Source organism: Mercenaria mercenaria, unplaced genomic scaffold, assembly GCF_021730395.1.
Source record: "Mercenaria mercenaria strain notata unplaced genomic scaffold, MADL_Memer_1 contig_3615, whole genome shotgun sequence".
Taxonomy (NCBI): Eukaryota; Metazoa; Mollusca; class Bivalvia; order Venerida; family Veneridae; genus Mercenaria; species Mercenaria mercenaria.
Genome location: NW_026461771.1, coordinates 21,900 through 42,973, shown reverse-complemented (window position 1 = coordinate 42,973; position 21,074 = coordinate 21,900). Strand labels below are relative to the sequence as shown.

General features: G+C 36.1%; 1 protein-coding gene and 1 long non-coding RNA gene across 2 annotated transcripts in view; both read left to right on the top strand.

Moving 5' to 3' along the window:
- Window positions 1-21,074, top strand: part of LOC128553235 (E3 ubiquitin-protein ligase rnf213-alpha-like) — a gene marked incomplete at both ends in the record, with an annotated part of 54,287 nt that overhangs the window by 16,109 nt on the left and 17,104 nt on the right. The window contains 2 exon segments of the mRNA XM_053534360.1: window positions 16,552-16,708; window positions 20,642-20,862. Coding sequence (XP_053390335.1) covers window positions 16,552-16,708; window positions 20,642-20,862 — 378 coding nt within the window.
- LOC123547101 (uncharacterized) lies at window positions 1,810-14,472 on the top strand. Its single transcript, XR_008369294.1, has 3 exons — window positions 1,810-1,926; window positions 7,547-7,596; window positions 10,831-14,472. It is a non-coding gene; the product is annotated as an uncharacterized LOC123547101 (long non-coding RNA).

Here is a 21,074-nt window from a genome sequence, read left to right as displayed (position 1 = left end):
AAAGACCCCAAGGTCATTGTACTCGTTCAATACTCAGGCAGCTCCTCCTGGTACTAAGTGGTCCTACCAGGAGAAGGGCTGGATGACGGACCAAATAGGTGAACAGTGGTTCGACACTGTTTTCCTGCAAAACTGTGGTACCCATCGACCCCAACTCCTGATTCTTGATGGCCATAGTAGCCACGAATCTCTAGCGATACTCCAGAGGGCTATTGAAGAGAATATATATATTCTTGCCCTGCCCACTCATACCACGCACCATCTTCAACCTTTGGACAAGTCTGTATTTGGTCCTTTTAATAAGGCGTACAATTCAGCTTGCTCCGAATTCTTACAGGATCCATTAAACTCCGTGAATAAATGGAACTTCCCGCGCTGATCACAAAAGCATGGGTATCAGGTCTGACTGAGGGGAACATTAAATCTGGATTCGCTGCCTGTGGCATATTTCCTTTGAACAAAAATGCCATCCATGATCAAGCTTATTCCCCAAGTTATCCATCTGACAAACCACTTGACAGTCAAACTCAAAGTCCTTTTGTAGAACATTTCTCAATCCCACAAGGCATAGGAAGTAGTTCTTCATCTGTATCTAGTATGAGTACTGAGGTAAACCATGTTGACACATCTCTTCAGAGTGTCAACACTTCAAATTTCATGGACCCAGTTGTTACTGATCAAACTGAGTCTATTGATCAGGTTAACAACCAAGGCGACAGCACTGTAGATGTTGTAATGGACCCAGTTGTTACTGATTATATTAAGTCTATTGATCAGGTCAAAAACCAAGGTGACAGCACTGTAGATGTCGTAATGGACCCAGTTGCTGTTCTGGATCTTCTCTCTAGCGGCGATTTTATAGTTGATGGAGAGATAGATTTTCCAATTACAGATGATTCTTTGACTCTTCCCAACTCTCCATGTAACATAAGTCCTGAAATTAATACCGAAACCACGCAATGCCAGTCTTTAGTACCGTCCGCTAATTGGAATCAAGATCTGGATTCCATATTCCTCCCGCCAAGCGGCGGTGTACCCAATGGCCCTGTGGCAAAAAAACGAAAGGCTATTACATCTCATAGGCTACTGACCAGTGCTGAGGTTTTGCAGGAGAAACTGGAACAGGAAAGGAAAAAAGTTGAGAAACAAAATAAACCACGTAGACAAAAACGAGTAAAAATAGAATCTAACAAAATTTAATTGTAACCGAACCATACAAACATATAGACTGAACAGTTGAACAAAGAGTATGGACATGAAATAAAATGATTTTGACGAAAATAAATGTAAAATCTTGTTATTTTTAAAAAAATTAATTATGTCCGAATTTCCCAAACCCTATGTCCGAATTTTTAGTACTACCGTCCGAGCTACCCCGCTCTCACATACTATTGAAAAGTTGTACTTTTCGCTATTCTAGCCTCGTTTTCGTACTCTTTTCTTTTCAATTTGAAAAATTCGGACGTCGTTGAAGCAGACTAACGCTCGTTCAGGTGTTAGGAACTAGACATACAGGAAAAGCGCTGCACCTGATGCAGTATGTACAAAAATTGTCCGAAATTTGATGGATTTACCCTATAGAATAAGGTTCATTGTGGGGTGATTTTGTATTATGGGGTGCATCCCATAATGACATCATCTTAAACGGGTGCAAATGTACATTGTGGGTTGTTTCTTTAATTTTCTGAGTTGCACCCCAGAAGAAAATGGACATATCTGTCCCTCTTTGGACAGTTACGGACACAATTCGTGTTTAAGAATGATTGCAATCTATTAATAGCGGCCACCCAATGGAATGACGCCATTCGGTAGCATTCGTTATTGTTCGGCAAAAACGGAGTTAAGCGCATGCGCAGTCAAGTGACCTGGCCACGCCGTCGCCATATTGGTAGTCCTGAAGCGGATCTAGACAGCGTTTTCACAACAGTAAGTTTTGTAAAACAAATCATTCATTTGGAAATACAGAAAGTCATATATTCGCTGAATATAATTTTTATGGGGAACGGAATTTCATGCATCAAAACAACTGCTTAATTCGAAAATGCAAGGAAAATTAGCGAGTGTTTCGTACCCAAAATGGTCGTACCATTGTCAAGTTAGAATGCAGTAAATTTAACCCAAGATAATAAAACGTAATAACTGGGTCACAATAAATAAATCTAAAAGATAGACTTTTTTTTACGGCCTAAAGCAAAATAAGCGTGACATTTTGTAAAAAAATAAAGTTCTTGCAAATGTAAATAACTTAGTTGTTTCTAGTGGGCGAAACTTCCAATTTTATCAAACAAATACTGTTTTATAGAAAACTTTGCATTTGTCTTTAAAAAAATGCCTATTACTGACAGAAAATCTTTGAAAAATTAAAAAATGTGCTGAAAATTACACAAAATTCTAGGAATGAATTAGAAATGTGTATCAGTACCTTTCTGAATTTTTAGTTAGATTGGATGTAGAGGATGAAATATACATATGTTCTCTGCACGAATAACATCCAAATATCAAAATAATTGGTAAAATAAGGATAAAATGAAAGCATAAAAAGAGTATTGAACATGTTCAATTTTCTAACAAGTTGAAACAATAACTTTTCTTAACACAAACACATTTATCATATAATACAACGCCATTAAAGCCAATATTCAAAATTTGATAAACATACGTTGAGTGGTTTTTGAGATTTGATGTGAAGAATCAAGTCATTATTTTTGGTTCAAACTGTGACTGTTGGGACAAGACTTTAGATATTACAATACATCAGTTATTTTTGAAATTGAGGAGAATTCTTGTTTTTTAATGTATTTGCACAACGTCTGTGCTATATGGCAGGAAATGAGAATAATCTAGTATCTCACTCATTGAAAAAAAACGTAAAAATGCATTATTCTGTTGGATTTTGTATTTAATATGTGTGCATTTTATAGTATTTAATCAAATGTACTTAGAGATAAAATTTACCATTTTTATGAAAGCTGAAAACAAAAGTAGTAAGAAAAATAATTATATATGAAACTTTTTACTGTTTTCTTTAAAAATTATAAAGGAATTAATTAAATATATAAACGTGACTGTTGGGACATGTTCCTGTGCGAATTAGACCTTCTTTATTTTGTGCATATTTCTGCATATTTTATTGCAATATAATATTAAAACAATAACAATTGTTTTTTGGCATCATACTGACCACAGAGTATTTCATACTATAAGAACTAAATGCCTTAAAGCACTAACCAATGACAAATGATATTTCATAAAAAATAAACAAAAATATATTTCATAATAATAATGTAAGAAAACCAAATTTAACAGTTTGAAACTTAACTTTTATCAGAACAGTTTAAAACAAACAACATCTGTACAAGGGAAAGCTATTTTAAATACTGTTTTAGATTTTTTTTGCGTAATTACAAAACTGTGACTGTTGGGACACATTACTGTGTGTATTTATATTAATGCATATTGCATAAATAACAGACTTAGCTTTGCCACAGATTAAAACAGTGTGTTGAAAGTGTTTGCATGGCATGATGTACATAGTTTCATATCTAACTCAGACTTTGATTTACAAGTCTGAAAACCAGTGACATTTAACCAACTAACAGAAACACATTTCATGAGCAGACTATAGTAACTAAAGAAAAACCTAAAATATGGCTTTTTGAGCTAAACAAGTTTTTATTTGATCTGACATAAAGGCCTAGTTTTTTTTACTTCAGGTTATCCAGTGTTTAAGAAGATTAAATTGAAAATGTGGCCTCTAGAGTGTTAACAAGGTTTTTCTACGATTTAATCTAGTGATCTAGTTTTTGACCTCTGGTAACCCTTTTAATTTTGACCTAGATTACAGGGAGACAAACATTCTGACAAAGTTTTAGGACGAAACCTAAAATGTGGCCTCTAGAGTGTTAACAAGGTTTTTATATGATTTTATCTAGTGTTGTCACTGTTTTTCTATGACTTGACCTAGCGAACTAGTTTTTGACCTCAGATAATCCAAATTCAGAATTGACCTAGGGTGTCAACAGTCAAATTGTTGAGAAGCACAATGACAGACTTAGGGTGATCCCAATAGCTCACATTGTGTTAAGGTGAGCTAAAGATCAGACAAACTGAGAAGTTACTAAATGGGAACTCACTACAAACAAGATTATAACAGACAGACACATGATCGTGTGCAAATCTATTTGCATCCCGGCAGTTTAAGAGCTTAGACTTGGGAGACAAATTAGCCTCTTGTGCAGGCTTAGTTGTTTTATTTGTCTTGATTGTAGTTTTGAAATTACTCACTCTTTAGTACCATGCTTGGTAAAACAAATCCTAATTTTGCTTTTATATAGACAGTCACATATAACAATTATTCATTGAATAAGCTGTCCAGTTGTTTCAGTTTTATCTATATACACATGTATGTATAATGATGACAGATCACATAATTTGTTTTATCCATTCATGAAATAAAGCTGATTTGTGAATAAAAACTTTTACTTATAGTACTGGATGCTTTTGTCAGGCTTGAAATAAGTATGCATGGCCTAGCTCGAGCAAAATAAGCTTTTTTTAAGGAAGCCAGTGTTTGAAAGCAAGGTTTCTTTTTTCAGTTACATTTCTTGTATTATTTTCATTTCAAGAGGTTTGATCCTTTCTCAATCTGTATTGAAAATTTCAGAGGAATGTTGCAACTTGTTTCAAAGATACGGCACTCGAATATTGAAGGAGATTGTAAAAAATTGCCATTTTAGAGCAACATGCATTTTTTTAATTCATTGGAAATGTGTACCCAAAACAAATATTAGTATATATAGGTCTTTGTTAGATCTACATCTTTGTCTCTCTGCAGCTGTCTTGTTTTTAAACTGCTTTTCAATTTCACACCCAGTTTCTGAATTCTTCGCTTTCCGAGGCCAAAAATTGAATTCTACTGATAGTTCATCCATTTTACTCTAGAAATTTAACTTTGTTACAACATACAGTTATAGGTATAAAGTGTCCCAACAGTCACAGTTTCTATTGCCAGGACAATGAGTTAAACTCAACACTGTAAACTGTAGTCAGTATCTTAAATTTGCAGGTTTCAACAAGTTAATGCTACTTCTTGCTGGAAAACATGAAATTTTTGGAAATCTGCCATCCATGTACAATTTTTTTTGGAATTTTTAGACTTCTTAAAGTAGTAACAAAAACATTTCTGAGAATTGCTTTAAACGTGTTAAAGGTATTTATGTTAGTCTTGTTAGAAAATGTCCATAGATGAGAAATGAACATGAAAATAGTCATAATTGTATTTAGAGAAATATTGGAACAGGAATATATGCAGTTAATGCAGCTGTGACTGTTGGGACAGAAACCGTGACTGTTGGGACAAGGATTCAATATGATGTATGGGTGATTTGTATCAGCATATTAGCTGGTCTGAAATATATATATATACATAAGGGTTAAGGAATATTTTAAGACAGATTTATCTTAGAAATCTTATATTGTTGTAAAACAGTGAGCAAAAGAAGAGGTACACACTCAAACTGTGACTGTTGGGACAAATTTGGTGCATCTAAGGATACGAACCACTAGCATGCATGCAGTATTATGAAGAAGGTTAGGATATGGTATTAAAGTGGTGTCTGCTGACTAATGAAAAAGTCAGGTTACATACATTTAAAGCTTCCTGTATTGTTTATTGCATACAGCATATAATAAAGGTATAAAAATGCTATTTTGGCTTCATTGGAGTATATTTTTTGAAAAACCATCAAACGAGGAAATGCTGCTTTTCTTTAAAGTGAACTGTTTCCTGATGAAAGTAGATGGCTGTGCTATAGTATAACCACCAAAAAAGATCCATATAGTCTAAAATTTGTTCTGGGCACGCATTTCTAATAAATAAAAAAAGGCATTGTCACGCTAAAATGGCAATTTTTCACAATCTTCTTCAACTTTAGAATGTCATATCTTCGAAACCAGTTGCCCGATTCTTCTGAAATTTTCAACACAGAAAGGGTCAAACATTTTGAAATGAAAATAATATAAGAAATGTAGTTGAAAAAAGAAACCTTGCTTTTAAATGCTTTCAAACTTTGGCTTCATTAAAAAAAAGCTTATTTTGCTCTAGGCCTTACGTTTTTGAAAGAACTTAAGTAATATTTCTTTAAAATATTGTCCCTGCTATTCAATTGCCCATTATTTGTTTTTATATTCCATGATTTCTACAGAAAACGGCATCCTTTGGGCCTTTTTGCAAAGCTGAAAGCTTCATCTTAGAAAACATTTATTCACTCTATTTTCCCAACGTTAAAATAGTTCTTGTTGGTTTTGTACTTGAATTGGAGGCAATCTCTGACATGAAAACAGACTTTGCAGCTGTTTACCAAATTTTTATCAGAATTCAATCCTGAATTTGAACATGTGAATACACTCACAAATTAAGTAGAATTCTTGATCAAAAGAGAAAGCTCTGTGCAAAGAAATAAGTGAACAGAGTTAAAAATGTCAAATTACTCAATCAAAATTTTGCAGGGCCAACAACAAATACAAGTAATCCTTAACTGGCAGAAGAGTTCCCATCTGCTAGTCCAAATAATATCTACATGAATATTAATGTCTAATTTATAATAGCAAGTAAGTTTGGCTAGAATATTATGACTTTTTAATTTTTTAATGTCTTCGTTTTCTTAACAGTAAAATACAGATACAAGTAAGGCTTAGAGGGATGGGTGACTACTACAAAATATCAGATCATAAAATTTGACATCCAGATAAACCAAATGAGTAAGTCTAATTGTTGGCAAAAGCCACATAATGTTCAGTGACCTTAGTGTAGAATTTGTATTCATGAATGAATATTCGTATTCATCCCCTGTATTTGTGTTAGACTGGTAACATAGCCCGATCGGGCTTTCGACATAAAATTAATAATTTGTTTTGTAGCCCTCTTTTAGACCTTCTGAAAACAGTCCATGCCAATTGTTTTACGGGTTGCAGCCCGGAACACTGTCCATGAGATTTCATTTCTTAAAATTTGATACACCTCATTAGTATGTCCATGCCAATTGGTTTACGGGTTGCAGCCCGGAACACTGTCCATGAGATTTCATTTCTTTAAATTTGATACAACTCATTAGTATGTCCATGCCAATTGCTTTACGGATTGCAGCCCATTGAACTGTCCGAGACATTTCATTTCTTAAAGTTTGATGCAGCCCATTGGTACGTCCATGCCAATTGTTTTATGGGTTGCAACCCATAACACAGACATTTCATTTTGATGCAGCCTGTAAGTATGTCCATGCCAGTTACATCACTGGTTGCAGTCCATTACAATGTTGTTCGTGACATTTTTGATGCAGCCCATTAGCATGTCCATGCCGGTGTCACCAACAAGTGCTCAATAGCAAATAAAGTGAAGTTAGAATCCAGGCTGCTGAAAATTGCCAGACCGTCTGACCTGTCCAAAATTTAAACAGGCCCAGCACCTTTTGAAGTGGAATTGGTGTGAATGCCTGGCATTTATCCCGAAAAGTAACTTAAAGTTTATAACATTTTATTATATTTTCAGACTGACACCATGTCCAAAAGGCAGCCAGAAAGTAGCTCTGCATGGTAGGAGTAAGTATTCTTTACAATACACTAAAAACCTCTAAACTAGAACCCCTCTCATCTTGAATCCCCTTCTGTTTTCAAGAAAGAGTACTGATATAGCAAAGAAATGGTAAAGCAGTGGCTCTTAAAACAGAATTACCAAGTTTAAAACAAATTAAAAAATTTCAGCTTTGGAGTGTATGTGAAATATGCCGGGCAAACTCATTAGAAAAGGTGTTGTTTTTTTCAAGTTATAGTAGAGCGTTTTGAGATGAGTACATTAACTGTATTCGTCTATATCTTTTGTCTTTTTTTTAACAAACTAAGTCAATATGGGAGATTTTTACAATAAATTTGTATTTATAAACCATTTTGAAATTGTAATACGTGTATATTTTATATATAAAAAGCAGCCATTGTTGGTCAAAGTACAACTGAGGTATTTATAAACTGCCAATATGCTAACACTAGGTTGTTTCAGGGCTTATCCCAAGAGTGAATTCATTTACAAACTGATTGGTAGGGTATACTTAATATGTACAGTAAAACACCGCTCGCTCGAGGTCGCAAGGGGATGAGCAAAATGCTCGAGTTATCCATGGTTTCGAGCGACCCAAACATTGACCAACATACGAAGAAAACTAAAGTTTGTTTACGGTCATCGGGACCGTTTGCTGAGTAAACGGTGATGCGTTATAATAAGATACTTGTGACATTTTCGAAAACAAACGTATTACAAACATTATCTATTGATAGACGTTTCAATATGTAATTTGTAAATAGCACATGCGAAGAAACAACTAAGATTTTTTTTTTTTTTAATTTTATTCATCAACAAGTGCATATCATAATTATCGTCTCAATTTTATGAAACGGCTATATTATTTCCTTCATTTGCATGCAAACAACCGCTGATTAAATGACTAAGATCTCGATCCCGCAGGAATGATGCTTTAAGATATCAGTAATTGATCGATATTTGATCAATAAAACTTTTCTTTAAGCTTTTATCAATAATTAATCTCATCATAATATCAAATATACCGACAAACAAACATTTAAGATAGTCTGGGAATAGACTCCACAATTCTCACGGTGTGCGAAAATATTTAATTAACCGATACATTCTGACCGCCGAAGGTGTGAAAAATTTTGACACCTCTGCTCGAGTTAGCCAGACACAACAAAGAGTAAATTAATACACAGGGACCAGGTGTCATGCTCGAGCGATCGAGTTATCGATGCTCGACCCAGCCTTGGTAATATCACATATAAAGTAGAAGGAAATCGGCCGGAACCACATGAATTGCTCGAGCGAGCCCGGGTGCTCGAGTCATCGATGCTCGAGCGAGCGGTGTTTCACTGTATGTACCTCTCTGTTATTCTGTTCAAACATGCTGATCAAACTCTCATACATGTAGACCTCGGACCAGTTTTGACTAACATTCTTTTAGCTAACGTCCCTAAAATTGGCTACAACTTTCCTCTTTAGGCTAAAAGCTTAGCTACAAGTATTTTTTCTCCAGCACTAGCACTGTGAAAGTCAAAAATACAACCCTTTGCGATGGATATTTTGATGGTACAGTACTCATAATTCCTACAGGGCGCATTGAATTTTTGATACTGTTTAAACCACATGAATAAAGTTAGCCTGGGAAGCCGTTGATAATATTCGTGCTTTGTCTGTGTGTAGTGTCAGAAGAAATCATACCTAATATCTATGTATTAAAGATCCCACTTAATTTGCGCTTATTAATGTTAATTGGCATTCATCGAGTTTCTGATATTATCAACGCCTGGGGAAATCTGAAGGAGTTTCTATGCCACTACTGATTATCGATTTTCTATAAATAGCCTAATTAACATGTGATTATAGTTGCGCTTGTTCGAAACGAAAACTTTTGTAGATCACTAGGCTGCATTAATTGATATAACATCTTGATAGCTATGATGCACATTTAAGTTTATTCTGACATATTTAATATTTGTTACAACTTGCTGGAAAAGCTATGGGAGGTACAAAGTTATTTGTCTATGACCCGGAAATGTTCGGAAACCGTCGGAATTACAAGATTCCGATCTGTCTTTTTTGTGAGAAATTTGTTTCTATTTTTAGCCATGGATTATCGCTTTTAGAAGTTATCGTTCTTTATCAAACATCCGCATATTTCGGGTGTAATATAGGTGGCACTGCAGTCGGAAAACAGGTTTCCCCAGGCTGTAGATAGAAAAAAAGTTAGAAATTGTCAGACTGGATTCCCAGGTTAGAATAAAGTCTGTAATTTAACCACTTTTTGCTGTATCTCCAGCTAAAAATAGAAAAACTTGTAAACAACTTCTCATGAACCGCTAGATGGATCTTAACCAAACTTGCCAGGTCTGTAGCACCCTGGCAAGGTCTTCTCTCGAGTTTTTTTTTTGTCGAATTTTACGCTGGTCACCAGAGCTAAAAATATATTTTGAAAAAAAACCTAACGACTTCTTCACATGAATCGCTAATCAAGGATTGTTTTCCTTATATGTCCGGTACCAGTAAACGGACCCGTTCCCAATCGAAAATAGTGTCCATTTTTCCCAATTGCCAAACTAAAATTCCCAAGGCCATAATCAACCAATTAAGAACAAGAAATAGCCTAATTCTCATATTAAAGACATAAAATACATGGAGTATATACAGACTTATGGGTTGCAACCCATAGTTAATTGACTTGGACAAACAACAACTGGGACAAAGTTGTGGGCTGCAGCCCATAATCAACTAACACGGACAAGGAAGTACATTTTGTAACTTTTTCCCTAAATTAAGACAAAATATATTATGTACCAGCTTGTGGGCTGCAACTCTTAGTGAATTGACTTGGACAAACAACAGGTTAGACAAAGTTGTGGGCTGCAGCCCATAATCAACTGACTTGGACAAGGAAGTAACCTTATTCCCTAAATAAAGACAAAATATATAATGTACCTACTTGTGGGCTGCAACTCGTAGTGAATGACTTGGACAAACAACAACTGGGACAAAGTTGTGGGTTGCAGCCCATTATCAACTGACTTGGACGCGGAAGTAACCTTATTCCCGAAATAAAGACTTTATATATGATGTACTAACTAGTGGGCTGCAACTCGTTGCGAATTGACTTGGACAAACAGCAAGGGACTGAGTTATGGGCTGCGGCTGTTACACTCGGCCACCATGCAACAGTATGTCTATTGAAAACAACAAATGCCCAAACTCTATGTGCATTTATTAAATATTTTCAGGTCCATTAAAGATGTGCCTGATGAAACCATTGGAAATGTCAACAATGGTAGCATGGATGGAAGTGACAGTGATGTACCTTAAGAAAACATTTGAAGTGACAATGATTGTAAGGTGGATGAAAGTGGCAATGATGTGCCTATAGAAACCACTGCAAGTGACAACAATGATAACATGGATGAAAGTGACAATGATGGGCCTGAAGAAACCATTTTAAGTGACAACGAGTGTAACATGGATGAAAGTGACAGTGACAGGCCTGAGGAAAATATTATAAGTGATAATAAGGGACAACAATAATAACATGGATGAAAGTGGCAATGATGTGCCTGAGGAAAATATTGTAAGTGATATAACAGTTGTAACGTGGATGGAAGTGATACTAATATTTCTGAAAAAAACCCTCAGGGATTGGCTGTAATGAATGAACAGGATGATTTTTTGGGAGAAATAAATGGTGAATAAAGATATTTTGGATTTGACTTCACTTTTACTGAGAATGACAATAATTCGTTTTCAAAAACAGAAATTTGCAGCTTTTGTCTATATAGATTTTGTCATCTTTTTTGTAGACGATTGTGATTTTTTTTCAATTTGGTTTGAAAATTTGATTAATAAAAATAAATGTTGTTTTTTTTTCAGATTGTTTGGTATTCATAATGTTGACAAACCCAAGTTATAGTCTCAAGCTCCATTTTAGTGATCTGCTTTGTGTCCGGCATCTGCCAACAATACCTTCTTTTAACATTTACTCCAGAACCGCTTGAACTTCATTACCGGTAGTAGTAACTAATCTGTTTTGCCCCCTTGAACAATGTTTTGCTCATGTCGGTCAGTAGGCCATTTGGTTTCCGCTCAATAACAAGAGATTACTTAGACATGCTGTGGTCAAACTTAATAGGATGACTACCTTTGGTCAGTAGGTAACCCCTTATTGTTTTGGGGGTCAGTAGGTCAAAGATCCAGGTCACAGTGACCTCAACACTGAAAACCATTCCCACTTAATTACAAGAGAACGCTTGAACCTGCAGTGGTCAACTGCCTATGGCCAGTAGATGAACCTATAGTTTTTGGGGTCAGTAGGTAAAGTGTCTAGGTCACTGAGACCGCAGCACTAAAAATGTTTGCATTTTAGTTTTATGAGCTGTATCAAACTTTAAGCAATTTATGAAATGTCTCTGTGTAATGAGAGTATAATGGGCTCAACCCGTAAAACAACTGGCATGGACATCCTCATGAGCTACATCAAACTTTATAAAATTAAATGTCATGACAATGATATGGGCTGCAACCAATAAAACAGTTGACATTGACACCCTTATGGGCTGCATCAGACTTTTAGAAATGAAATGTCTCTGAGAGTGTAATGGGCTGCAACCTGTAAATAAAATCTGGAAAGTAGATCCCTCGGAAGCACCGAGAACAAGGCAAACAGTGAAAATTGCAGACTCAGTTTGATTGAGTCTGTAAAACAACTGGCATGAAGATCCTAATGAGCTGCATCAAACTTTATGGAATGAAATGTCACTGCCAATTTTGGGTTGCAACCCACAAAAGAGTTGACATAGACATCCTAATGGGCTGCACCAAACTTTATGGAATGAAATGTCATGGACAATGTTATGGGTTGCAACCCCAAAAAGGGTTGACATGGACATCCTTGTTGGCTGCATCAGACTTCTAGAAATGAAATGTTTCTGAGAGTGTAATGGGCTGTAACCTGTAAAAAAATAATTGGCATGGATTAGTCATCCACCTCTTATTGATGTGGAGAAGTTGGCAGTTACTTGCGGAGAACAGGTTTGTACTGGTACAGAATCCAGGAACACTGGTTAGGTTAACTGCCTGCCGTTACTTGACTGAAATACTGTTGAAAAACTGCGTTAAATCCAAAACAAAACAAAACATACTTGTGAGCTGTATCAAACTTTAAGAATTGAAATGTTACGGGCTGCAACCCGTAAAACAGTCTGCATTGACATACTAATGGGCTGCAACCCATAACACAGACATTTCAGTTTGATGCAACTCATTAGTGTGTTCATGCCAGTTAGTTTAAACTATTTTTATTCTGAAAAGCATGAAATATTTGCAATACAACAGTTCAGGAATCGGACAGAAAGCAGTCATAGCTTACAGCTGTCGTCCTAATGCCAGTTGTGTTATGAGTTGCAGCCCATTACACTGTCTGAGACGTTTCATTTCTTCAAGTTCGATGCAGCCGTTTAGAATGGCCTTGCCAAATGTTTTATGGGCTGTAGCCCATAACACTGTCCATGACATGTTGGTTTGATGCAGCACATTAGTATGTCCATGTCAATTGTTTTATTGTTTGCAGAATAGTAGTAAAAAGTGGTAATATTAAAAGAAAATGCTCATCACTAGTACAAGAGCAGTGTGAGTACATACTAAGCCCTTTTCAGTTTTAATACTGACATGAAAGTAGAATATTTGTTTACAGATCATGCGGTAATGAGCCTTTTCGGTGTTGTCCAAAGTCGCCATATGACCTATAATTGTGTTGGTGCAACTTTAAATACAACAAAAAATAAATAAATGTTTGATGTTGTCCAGAGTTTTTTCTGTTTTGGTTTTAAAAGTGACTACGGAATTGTAACAGTTTATTACTCGCTAATATTGCCTGCCACTTGAGAAATTTGTTTATAACAGATAGTTAAAGCAAAGAAACTTTAATTAAGGTAGTTCTGCACGTTTGGATCAAACCTTTTTTACAATGTAGAATTTGATTAAACCTTAAGAATTTACCTAGAAAATGCAGGAAATAAAAAAATAGAGTCGTGTTCTTGATTTTTTGCTACACCGATTTGAAAAATGCGGACCTCGCACAATATTTTATAATGTGAGTTTATGGAAAAATCATTATTTTCGTAACATTTTCACGAATAGATATTTGTCTGTAATGTAAAATTCGATGAAACTTCTCGTAGTTGTAAATAAAGACATGACCTATAATTTGATGAAATAAAATGTATAGGTCTGTGAGCTTATTTTCAAGATATTTGACCATGATTAAATTGAACCGGACATTTCGAGATAATTTTAAGACGTTATTTTGAATTATTTTATGTGTCATACGTTTTGATTTAACTGAGACTTCAGAAATATAGCAACAGTGTCATTCTAACAAATTTACTCACAAGCTGCGATTAATTCATACAATGATTTTCATTTCTGTACGCCGAATCCAAGTTTTATTCTACGTTTTCCGGATAAATTACGTTACGTCATCACTTCGGTTTATCAAACGTACAGAACTGCCTTAAAACAACTCTTTAACTGTCATAGTTTAATAATGAAATGAATTTTGCCATTTATAATAAGGTTTGCCTATTGAGTAACAATAAGCTTTCTGGAATGATTTTTTTAGATAGGCAGACTGTAGCCAATTAGTCTGCACATGAAAGTTGTAAAGGTAGCATCCGTTTATTCTGTTTCAGACTTTAGTTTTACATATAGGGTGCAACCCATAAGTTTTAGTTTGTCCAAGTTTTTGCGGGGTGAACTCTGAGGTGCTACCCGCACTTCTGTTTTGTACTGGTTTGACATTATGGGTTGAAATTTGCACCCCGTAATACTGACTGTGGGGTGCAGCCCTTATTGTAGCTCTCGTAGGTACGTCCGTCCGTCCGTCCATCCGTCCGCAATTTCGTGTTCGGTCCATTACTCAGTCATCCATGAAGGGATTTCAATATTACTTGGCACAAATGTTCCTCATGATGAGACGACGTGTCATGCGCAAAACCCGGACCCCTAGCTCAAAGGTCAAGGTCACAATTGGAGGCCAAAGGTCAACAGGGCTTTTTACCTGTCCGGTCCATAACTCTCCCATCCATGAAGGGATTTTAATATTACTTGGCACAAATGTTCCCCATGATGAGACGACGTGTCGTGCGCAAAACCCGGACCCCTTGCTCAAAGGTCAAGGTCACAATTGGAGGTCAAAGGTCAACACAGCTTTTTTCCTGTCCGGTCCATAACTCTCCCATCCATGAAGGGATTTTAATATTACCTGGCACAAATGTTCCCCATGATGAGACGACGTGTCATGCGTAAAACCTAGACCCGTAGCTTAAAGGTCAAGGTCACAATTGGAGGTCAAAGGTCAAATTTTAGTATTACTTGGCACAAATGTACCTCATAATAAGACAATGTGTCATGCACAACTTTCAGACCCCTAGCTTAAAGGTCAAGGTCACACTTAGCAGTCAAATGTTAACAGCATGAACAGGGTCTGTTTCGTGTCCGGTCCATAACTCTGACATTCATTAAGGGATTTTAATATTACTTGGCACAAATGTTCCCTATGATGAGACGACGTGTCATGCGCAAATCCCTGACCCTTAGCTCAAAGGTCAAGGTCACAATTGGAGGTCAAAGGTCAATAAGGTTTTTTTCCTGTCCGATCCAGAACTCTGTCATCCATCAAGGGATTACAATATTGCTTGGCATAAATGTTACCCATGATGAGATGACGTGTCATGCGCAACACCCAGTACCCTAGCTTAAAGGTCAAGGTCACACTTTGAGATCAAAGGTCAATAGGATTTTTTTCCTGTCCAGTCTATAACTTTGTCATGCAAAAAAGGATTTAGATATCAGTTGGCACAAATATTCCCCTGGATGAGACAACATGTTATGCGCAAAACCCAAGCCCAGGGTCTAATGTCAAGGTCACACTTAGAGACCAAAGGTCAGACACGAGAATGACTTTGTCTGGAGCATTTCTTCTTCATGCATGCAGGGATTTTGATGTAACTTGGCACAAATGTTCACCAACATAAGACGGATTGTCATGCGCAAGAACCAGGTCCCTAGGTCTAAGGTCAAGGTCATATTTAGAGGTCAAAGGTCAAATTCAAGAATGACTTTGTCCGCAGCATTTTTTCTTCATGCATTGAGGGATTTTGATGTAACTTGGACCAAATGTTCACCACCATGAGGCACCCTTGTTTTTAGAATTACGTCCCTTTGTTGTTACTATAAATAGATTTTATTGTAACTTTTTTATTATTGGCCGTAGAGAAAAATCGAGACCACTTTTCTGTGGTACAACATGCATGTTACATCCAATTTTTAGGTGTATTTTAAGGTATATCTACCTGGTAAAGAGTTTCTTGTGGACTTATATTATATAGATTACATTTTTTTTTTTTTTTTTTAAGATTAACTTCCCTTTGTTGGTACTATAAATAACTTATATGATAACTTTTTTATAATTGGCAAAAACATTTCAATATGAAGACAACTGTGAGTTTTTATATATGCACATTTTAATCCAAGTGTGTTGTTATAACATATTGTATATATAGTACAATATTGTTTATACATCACTGACAGATATCAGTTCATTATGTTATACTGCAGTATAGAAAATTAGGTGCCTTCCAGTAGGGGACTTTGTATTGCATGGCAATACTTCATTCACTTGTTACTTCTGACTTTCTGAATTTATCATCATAAAATGATTTTGATAATGTATTTTCTGTGTTACGTTTCTGCCATTTTTGGCCATTCAAAGAGATCCTGCTACCACCCTAGGAGACCATTAGAATGATGCATAACTTATGTCAGGATTTTGCTAAATAAAACTGCAATTCAAAAAGAAACTTGCTACAGGTTCCGTTGATTGAAACGGAAGGTGATATAGCTTGCATCTAAGCTACTCAGACACACTTTGATGTTCTTTGATGTTTTTTTAATAGCACACAGAAAATGTCATGGAAATGAAGTCATTTAACGACAAAGTGATGAAGGCTTGTGATTCGCTCAAGGACATAGAACCTGCAAAAGAACAATGTTTGAACACCTTTGTGAGATGTGAACAACTGGTTAAGTGGCTGCAAGAATCAATGAAGAAATGTATGGTTATTTTAGTATGAGTAAATGTAGCATAAGTTAACATTTTAGCTAGACTATAGAAGAAAGAGGGCTGTTGTACTTGCCTTAGTGTCCTATCGCAATTGCAGATAGGTTAGAGTTTTAGGGCAAGCTTCTCAATGTCACTTTATCATCTAAACCCCTGTTATTATCAAACTTCACTTAAGAGCTGGTCTTAATGAGGCAGCAGACATCTAAAAGTTAAAATAGAAAAAGTGGAAACTCCACAGGTCGCTCAACACAACAAAAACGAAAATGTTGCAGGCTCGGTTTAAAAGTCAGGCATCCTAAAGGTAAAAAACACTAGGGTCAAATGGTTACAGTTTTTATGGCAAGTTTTCAGTTTTACAGTATTTTCTTAACTACTGCCACTATTACCATCCAGCTTCATGTAAGATTTGGTGTTGGTAAGGGACAAACATCTGATAGCTTAGAGTCAGCTATCCTTAAGGTCAAGGTCACTGTATTGTAATATTGCTGGTTAAAGTTATATGGTAAGCTAATTTCACATTATCTTCTTTTCTATAGGGCTGTTTTACTATCCTTAGTCTACTGTCACCATTGCAGATATGTTAGAATTTAGGGTCATGTAGCTCAAAGGCCAAGGTTATTGGGGTCAGATTTTGTGATAATGCTGGTTAAAGGTTTATGGCTTTCTTCCCAATTTTCCCAAATTTTTGGGAGGGCACTAAGAGATTCAGTTGTCTGTCTTTCCAAATTTGTGTTGTTCATATCTAAAAAAATATTTGACCCAGAGTCAACAAACCTTACAGGATTGTTATTCAGCATGGGAAGTTATGCACAAGAGGTTTTAATTTGGTCTCTTACAGCCAGACAAGAGTTATGGCCCTTGATTTAGTCAAAACTGTTCATAAAATGGGCCGGTTTGTGTCACATGTATCTCAAAAAGTATTTAACCCAGTATTATGAAAGATTACAGGAATATTATTGAACATGTGAAGTTATGCACCTGGGATTTTGCTAAAGATATCACTCAGCCAGGCCAGAGTAATGGTCCTTGACTTAGTCATAAATGTGCATAAAAAGGCATAAAAGTTGTGTCACAAAGTATTTGACCTAAGGTCATGAAACATCATATGAATATTTTTCAGCATGTAAAGTTGTGCAGCTGGGACTTTGTTCCGGATTTCTGTCAGTCAGACCAGAGTTATGGCCATTGATTGTCAAAAATCTGCATAAACGGGATACAAGTTTGTGTTGCATGTTTCTCAAAAGTAGTTGACTTAGAGGCATAAAACATTAGGGGATTGCTATATAGCATGTGAAGTTGGGCACCTTGTGTTCTGGTGGGGATTTCATTTAATTAGACTGGAGTTATGATCCTTAACTTAGTGAAAAATACACATAAGGTGCTTAAAAGTTAGTGTTGCATATGTCCTAAAAATATTTCACTTAGAGTCATGAAACCATGTAGGAATATTATCCAGCATGTGAACTAGTGCACCTTAGTTTTTTTGTTTCACCTTGCAAGACTAGAGTTATGGCCCTTGGCTTAGTCAAAAAATAAAAAATTATGTTCCATGTATCTCAAAATGTACTTTACCTAGAGTCATAAAAATTTAATTTAGAGGATTGTTTTACAGCATGTTAAGTTGTGCACCTGATGTTCTCTTTGGGATTTCACTCAGCTAGGCCAGTTATGGTCATTCTTTTAGTGAAAAATAAACAATGTTCTAAAAAGTTTTTGTTGCATATGTCTTAAAGAATATTTCACCTAGAGTCATGAAACCATGAACAGTGACAGGATGGGGGGGGGGGGGGCACCTGTGTCCTATGGATACACATCTTGTTTATTTTTACAGTGCTCATATTTAATTATATTGATTTCTAGTATCCCTCATTCCCCTCACCACTTCTACCCCACACTGCCATCTTGTTCATATTGAAAAAAAATGTTTACATTTCTTACACTAACTTATATCTTATATTGATTCTTAGATTCCCTTATACTTCCACACCTACCCTTCAGCCCCTTCCCTCTCTCCATAACCAAAAAAATCTTTTGTTTGATCTCTTTCACTTTCTTATAATCATAGTATCTTGGTAAATACTTTAAATAGTTGAGCTTGCAATAGTTGAAAATTTAGTTCCTTCCATAAGTTCATTAATATGACAAACTGTTAATTTTGTCAGTATGTTTAGGTGTTATGTCTCCCCAATACATCAAATTGCTGGCCGGATTTCGACGAAACTTCACAGGATATTGCTGACACGTTCCGCTTTGCTGCACAAAATGGCCACCAAAGCTTAAAATAGATAAATCTTGTCCGGCTTTCACAGGTCCACCTGCTGGCTGGATTTTGACGAAACTTCACAGGAGTGATCAGTACCAAGCCCAGTTTTGCATATCTCTGGCACGTTCCACTTCACTGCACAAAATGGCCACCAGAGCTAAAAATAGAATACATAGGCGGGGAGACATACATGTATGTTTTGGTGACAAAACACCTTATAGTTCACATTGCATTTCTTGAAACATTTATTTTGATTAGTGCATGCTGTAATGAAAATTTTATGTGCTAAAGGATGCAGCAAGGATTTTAAACATAAATTTGATTGTTAGGACTCAGAAATTCCTTTCTGACCTATCTGCTTTGAAAAATTTGTATTAATTTTCACTTTATATATCTATATGAGAATGTTTCTTACATAAAACTAGTTTTTAGCTCACCTGTCACGAAGTGACAAGGTCAGCTATTCTGACCGCTCGATGTCCGTTGTGCGTCGTCCGTCAACAATTTCTAAAAAAATCTTCTTCTTGAAAACCACTGGGCAGAATTGCACCAAACTTCACAGGAATGATTCTTGGGTGGCCCTCTTTCAAAATTATGTAAAGAATTGAATTCCATGCAGAGCTCTGGTTGCCATGGCAACCGAAAGGAAAAACTTCAAGAATCTTCTTGTCCAAAACCACAGGGCCTAGGGCTTTGATATCTAGTGTGTAGCATCATCTAGTGGTCCTCTACCAAAATTATTCAAATTATCCCCCTAGGGTCAAATATGGCCCCGCCCGGGGGGTCACATGGTTTATATAGACTTATATAGGGAAAACTTTGAAAATATTCTTGTACAAAACCACATGGCCTAGGGCTTTGATATATGGTATGTAGCATCATCTAGTGGTCCTCTACCAAGATTATTCAAATTATCCCCCTAGGGTCAAATATGCCCCCGCCCTGGGGGTCCAAAGTTTTACATAGACTTATATAGGAAAAAAAGTTTAAAAATCTTCTTGTCTGAAACCACAACACTTAGACCTTTGATATTTGGTTTGTAGCATTGTCATTTGGTCCTCAACCAAAATTGTTCAAATTGTACCCATTGGGTGAAAAGAGGCCCTGCCCTGGGGGTCCCAAGTTTTATATAGACTTATATAGGAAGAAGCTTTAAAAATCTTCTTGTCTGAAACCATACGACCTAGGCTTTTGATATTTGGTATGATGCATTGTCTAGTAGTCCTCTACCAAAATTGTTCAAATTATGCCCCTGGGGTTAAAAGAGGCCCCACCCTGGGGTCACTTAGTTATTATGTGAGTTATATAGGAAAAATACTTAAAAAATCATCTGATCCTATTTCCAAGACTATTTAATGATAATTACCTGATGACCCCAAGTAATATGATGTCACTTGACTGTGACCTTGACCTACTGACCTACTTTCTTGTTTTTTAAGATACAGCCTTGAAATTTTGATGACATACACAGTTTTGCACACTAATCATAAAACTGAATTTCATTGACCATGAATGTGACCTACTGACTTTCTTAATATTTTATCATCAGTTTGACATTAAATTTTGAAACATGTAGCTCATATTACTCAGGTGAGCGATCCAGGGTCATCATGACCCTATTGTTCTGTTATGACAGAAGTTACCTTTAAATGAATTACAGCTGGTTTGAAAGAACTAAAGGTGTTTGTCGATCTGGCATTCATGTCAGCCGGGGATGAGCCAATCAATATTGCACGTGTCCAGTGCCTTCATTCTGCTGTAACAGGATATGCCCCACTCATATTTGACCTAGATGAGAACTGTGACTATAAACAACTACTTCATCACTGTGCAGTTGTATGGAAAGACCTAGAAGCGAATCCTAATCTTCCGCAACAGTTGGTAATTAGACAGTTTAGAGATTTGTTTTTTACAGTGTTGTGAATTCTAGATGCAATATTTTATCTCCGTAAAACCAGTTTTGGGGATATATATTGGAATCGTTTTGTACCATCCATTCTTTGCTCTGTCCCACTTTTTGTCTATTCTGAAATGATTTTTACAATATCTTGGACACCACTGAAGAAAATATGATATAGATGTTTATAGATTGC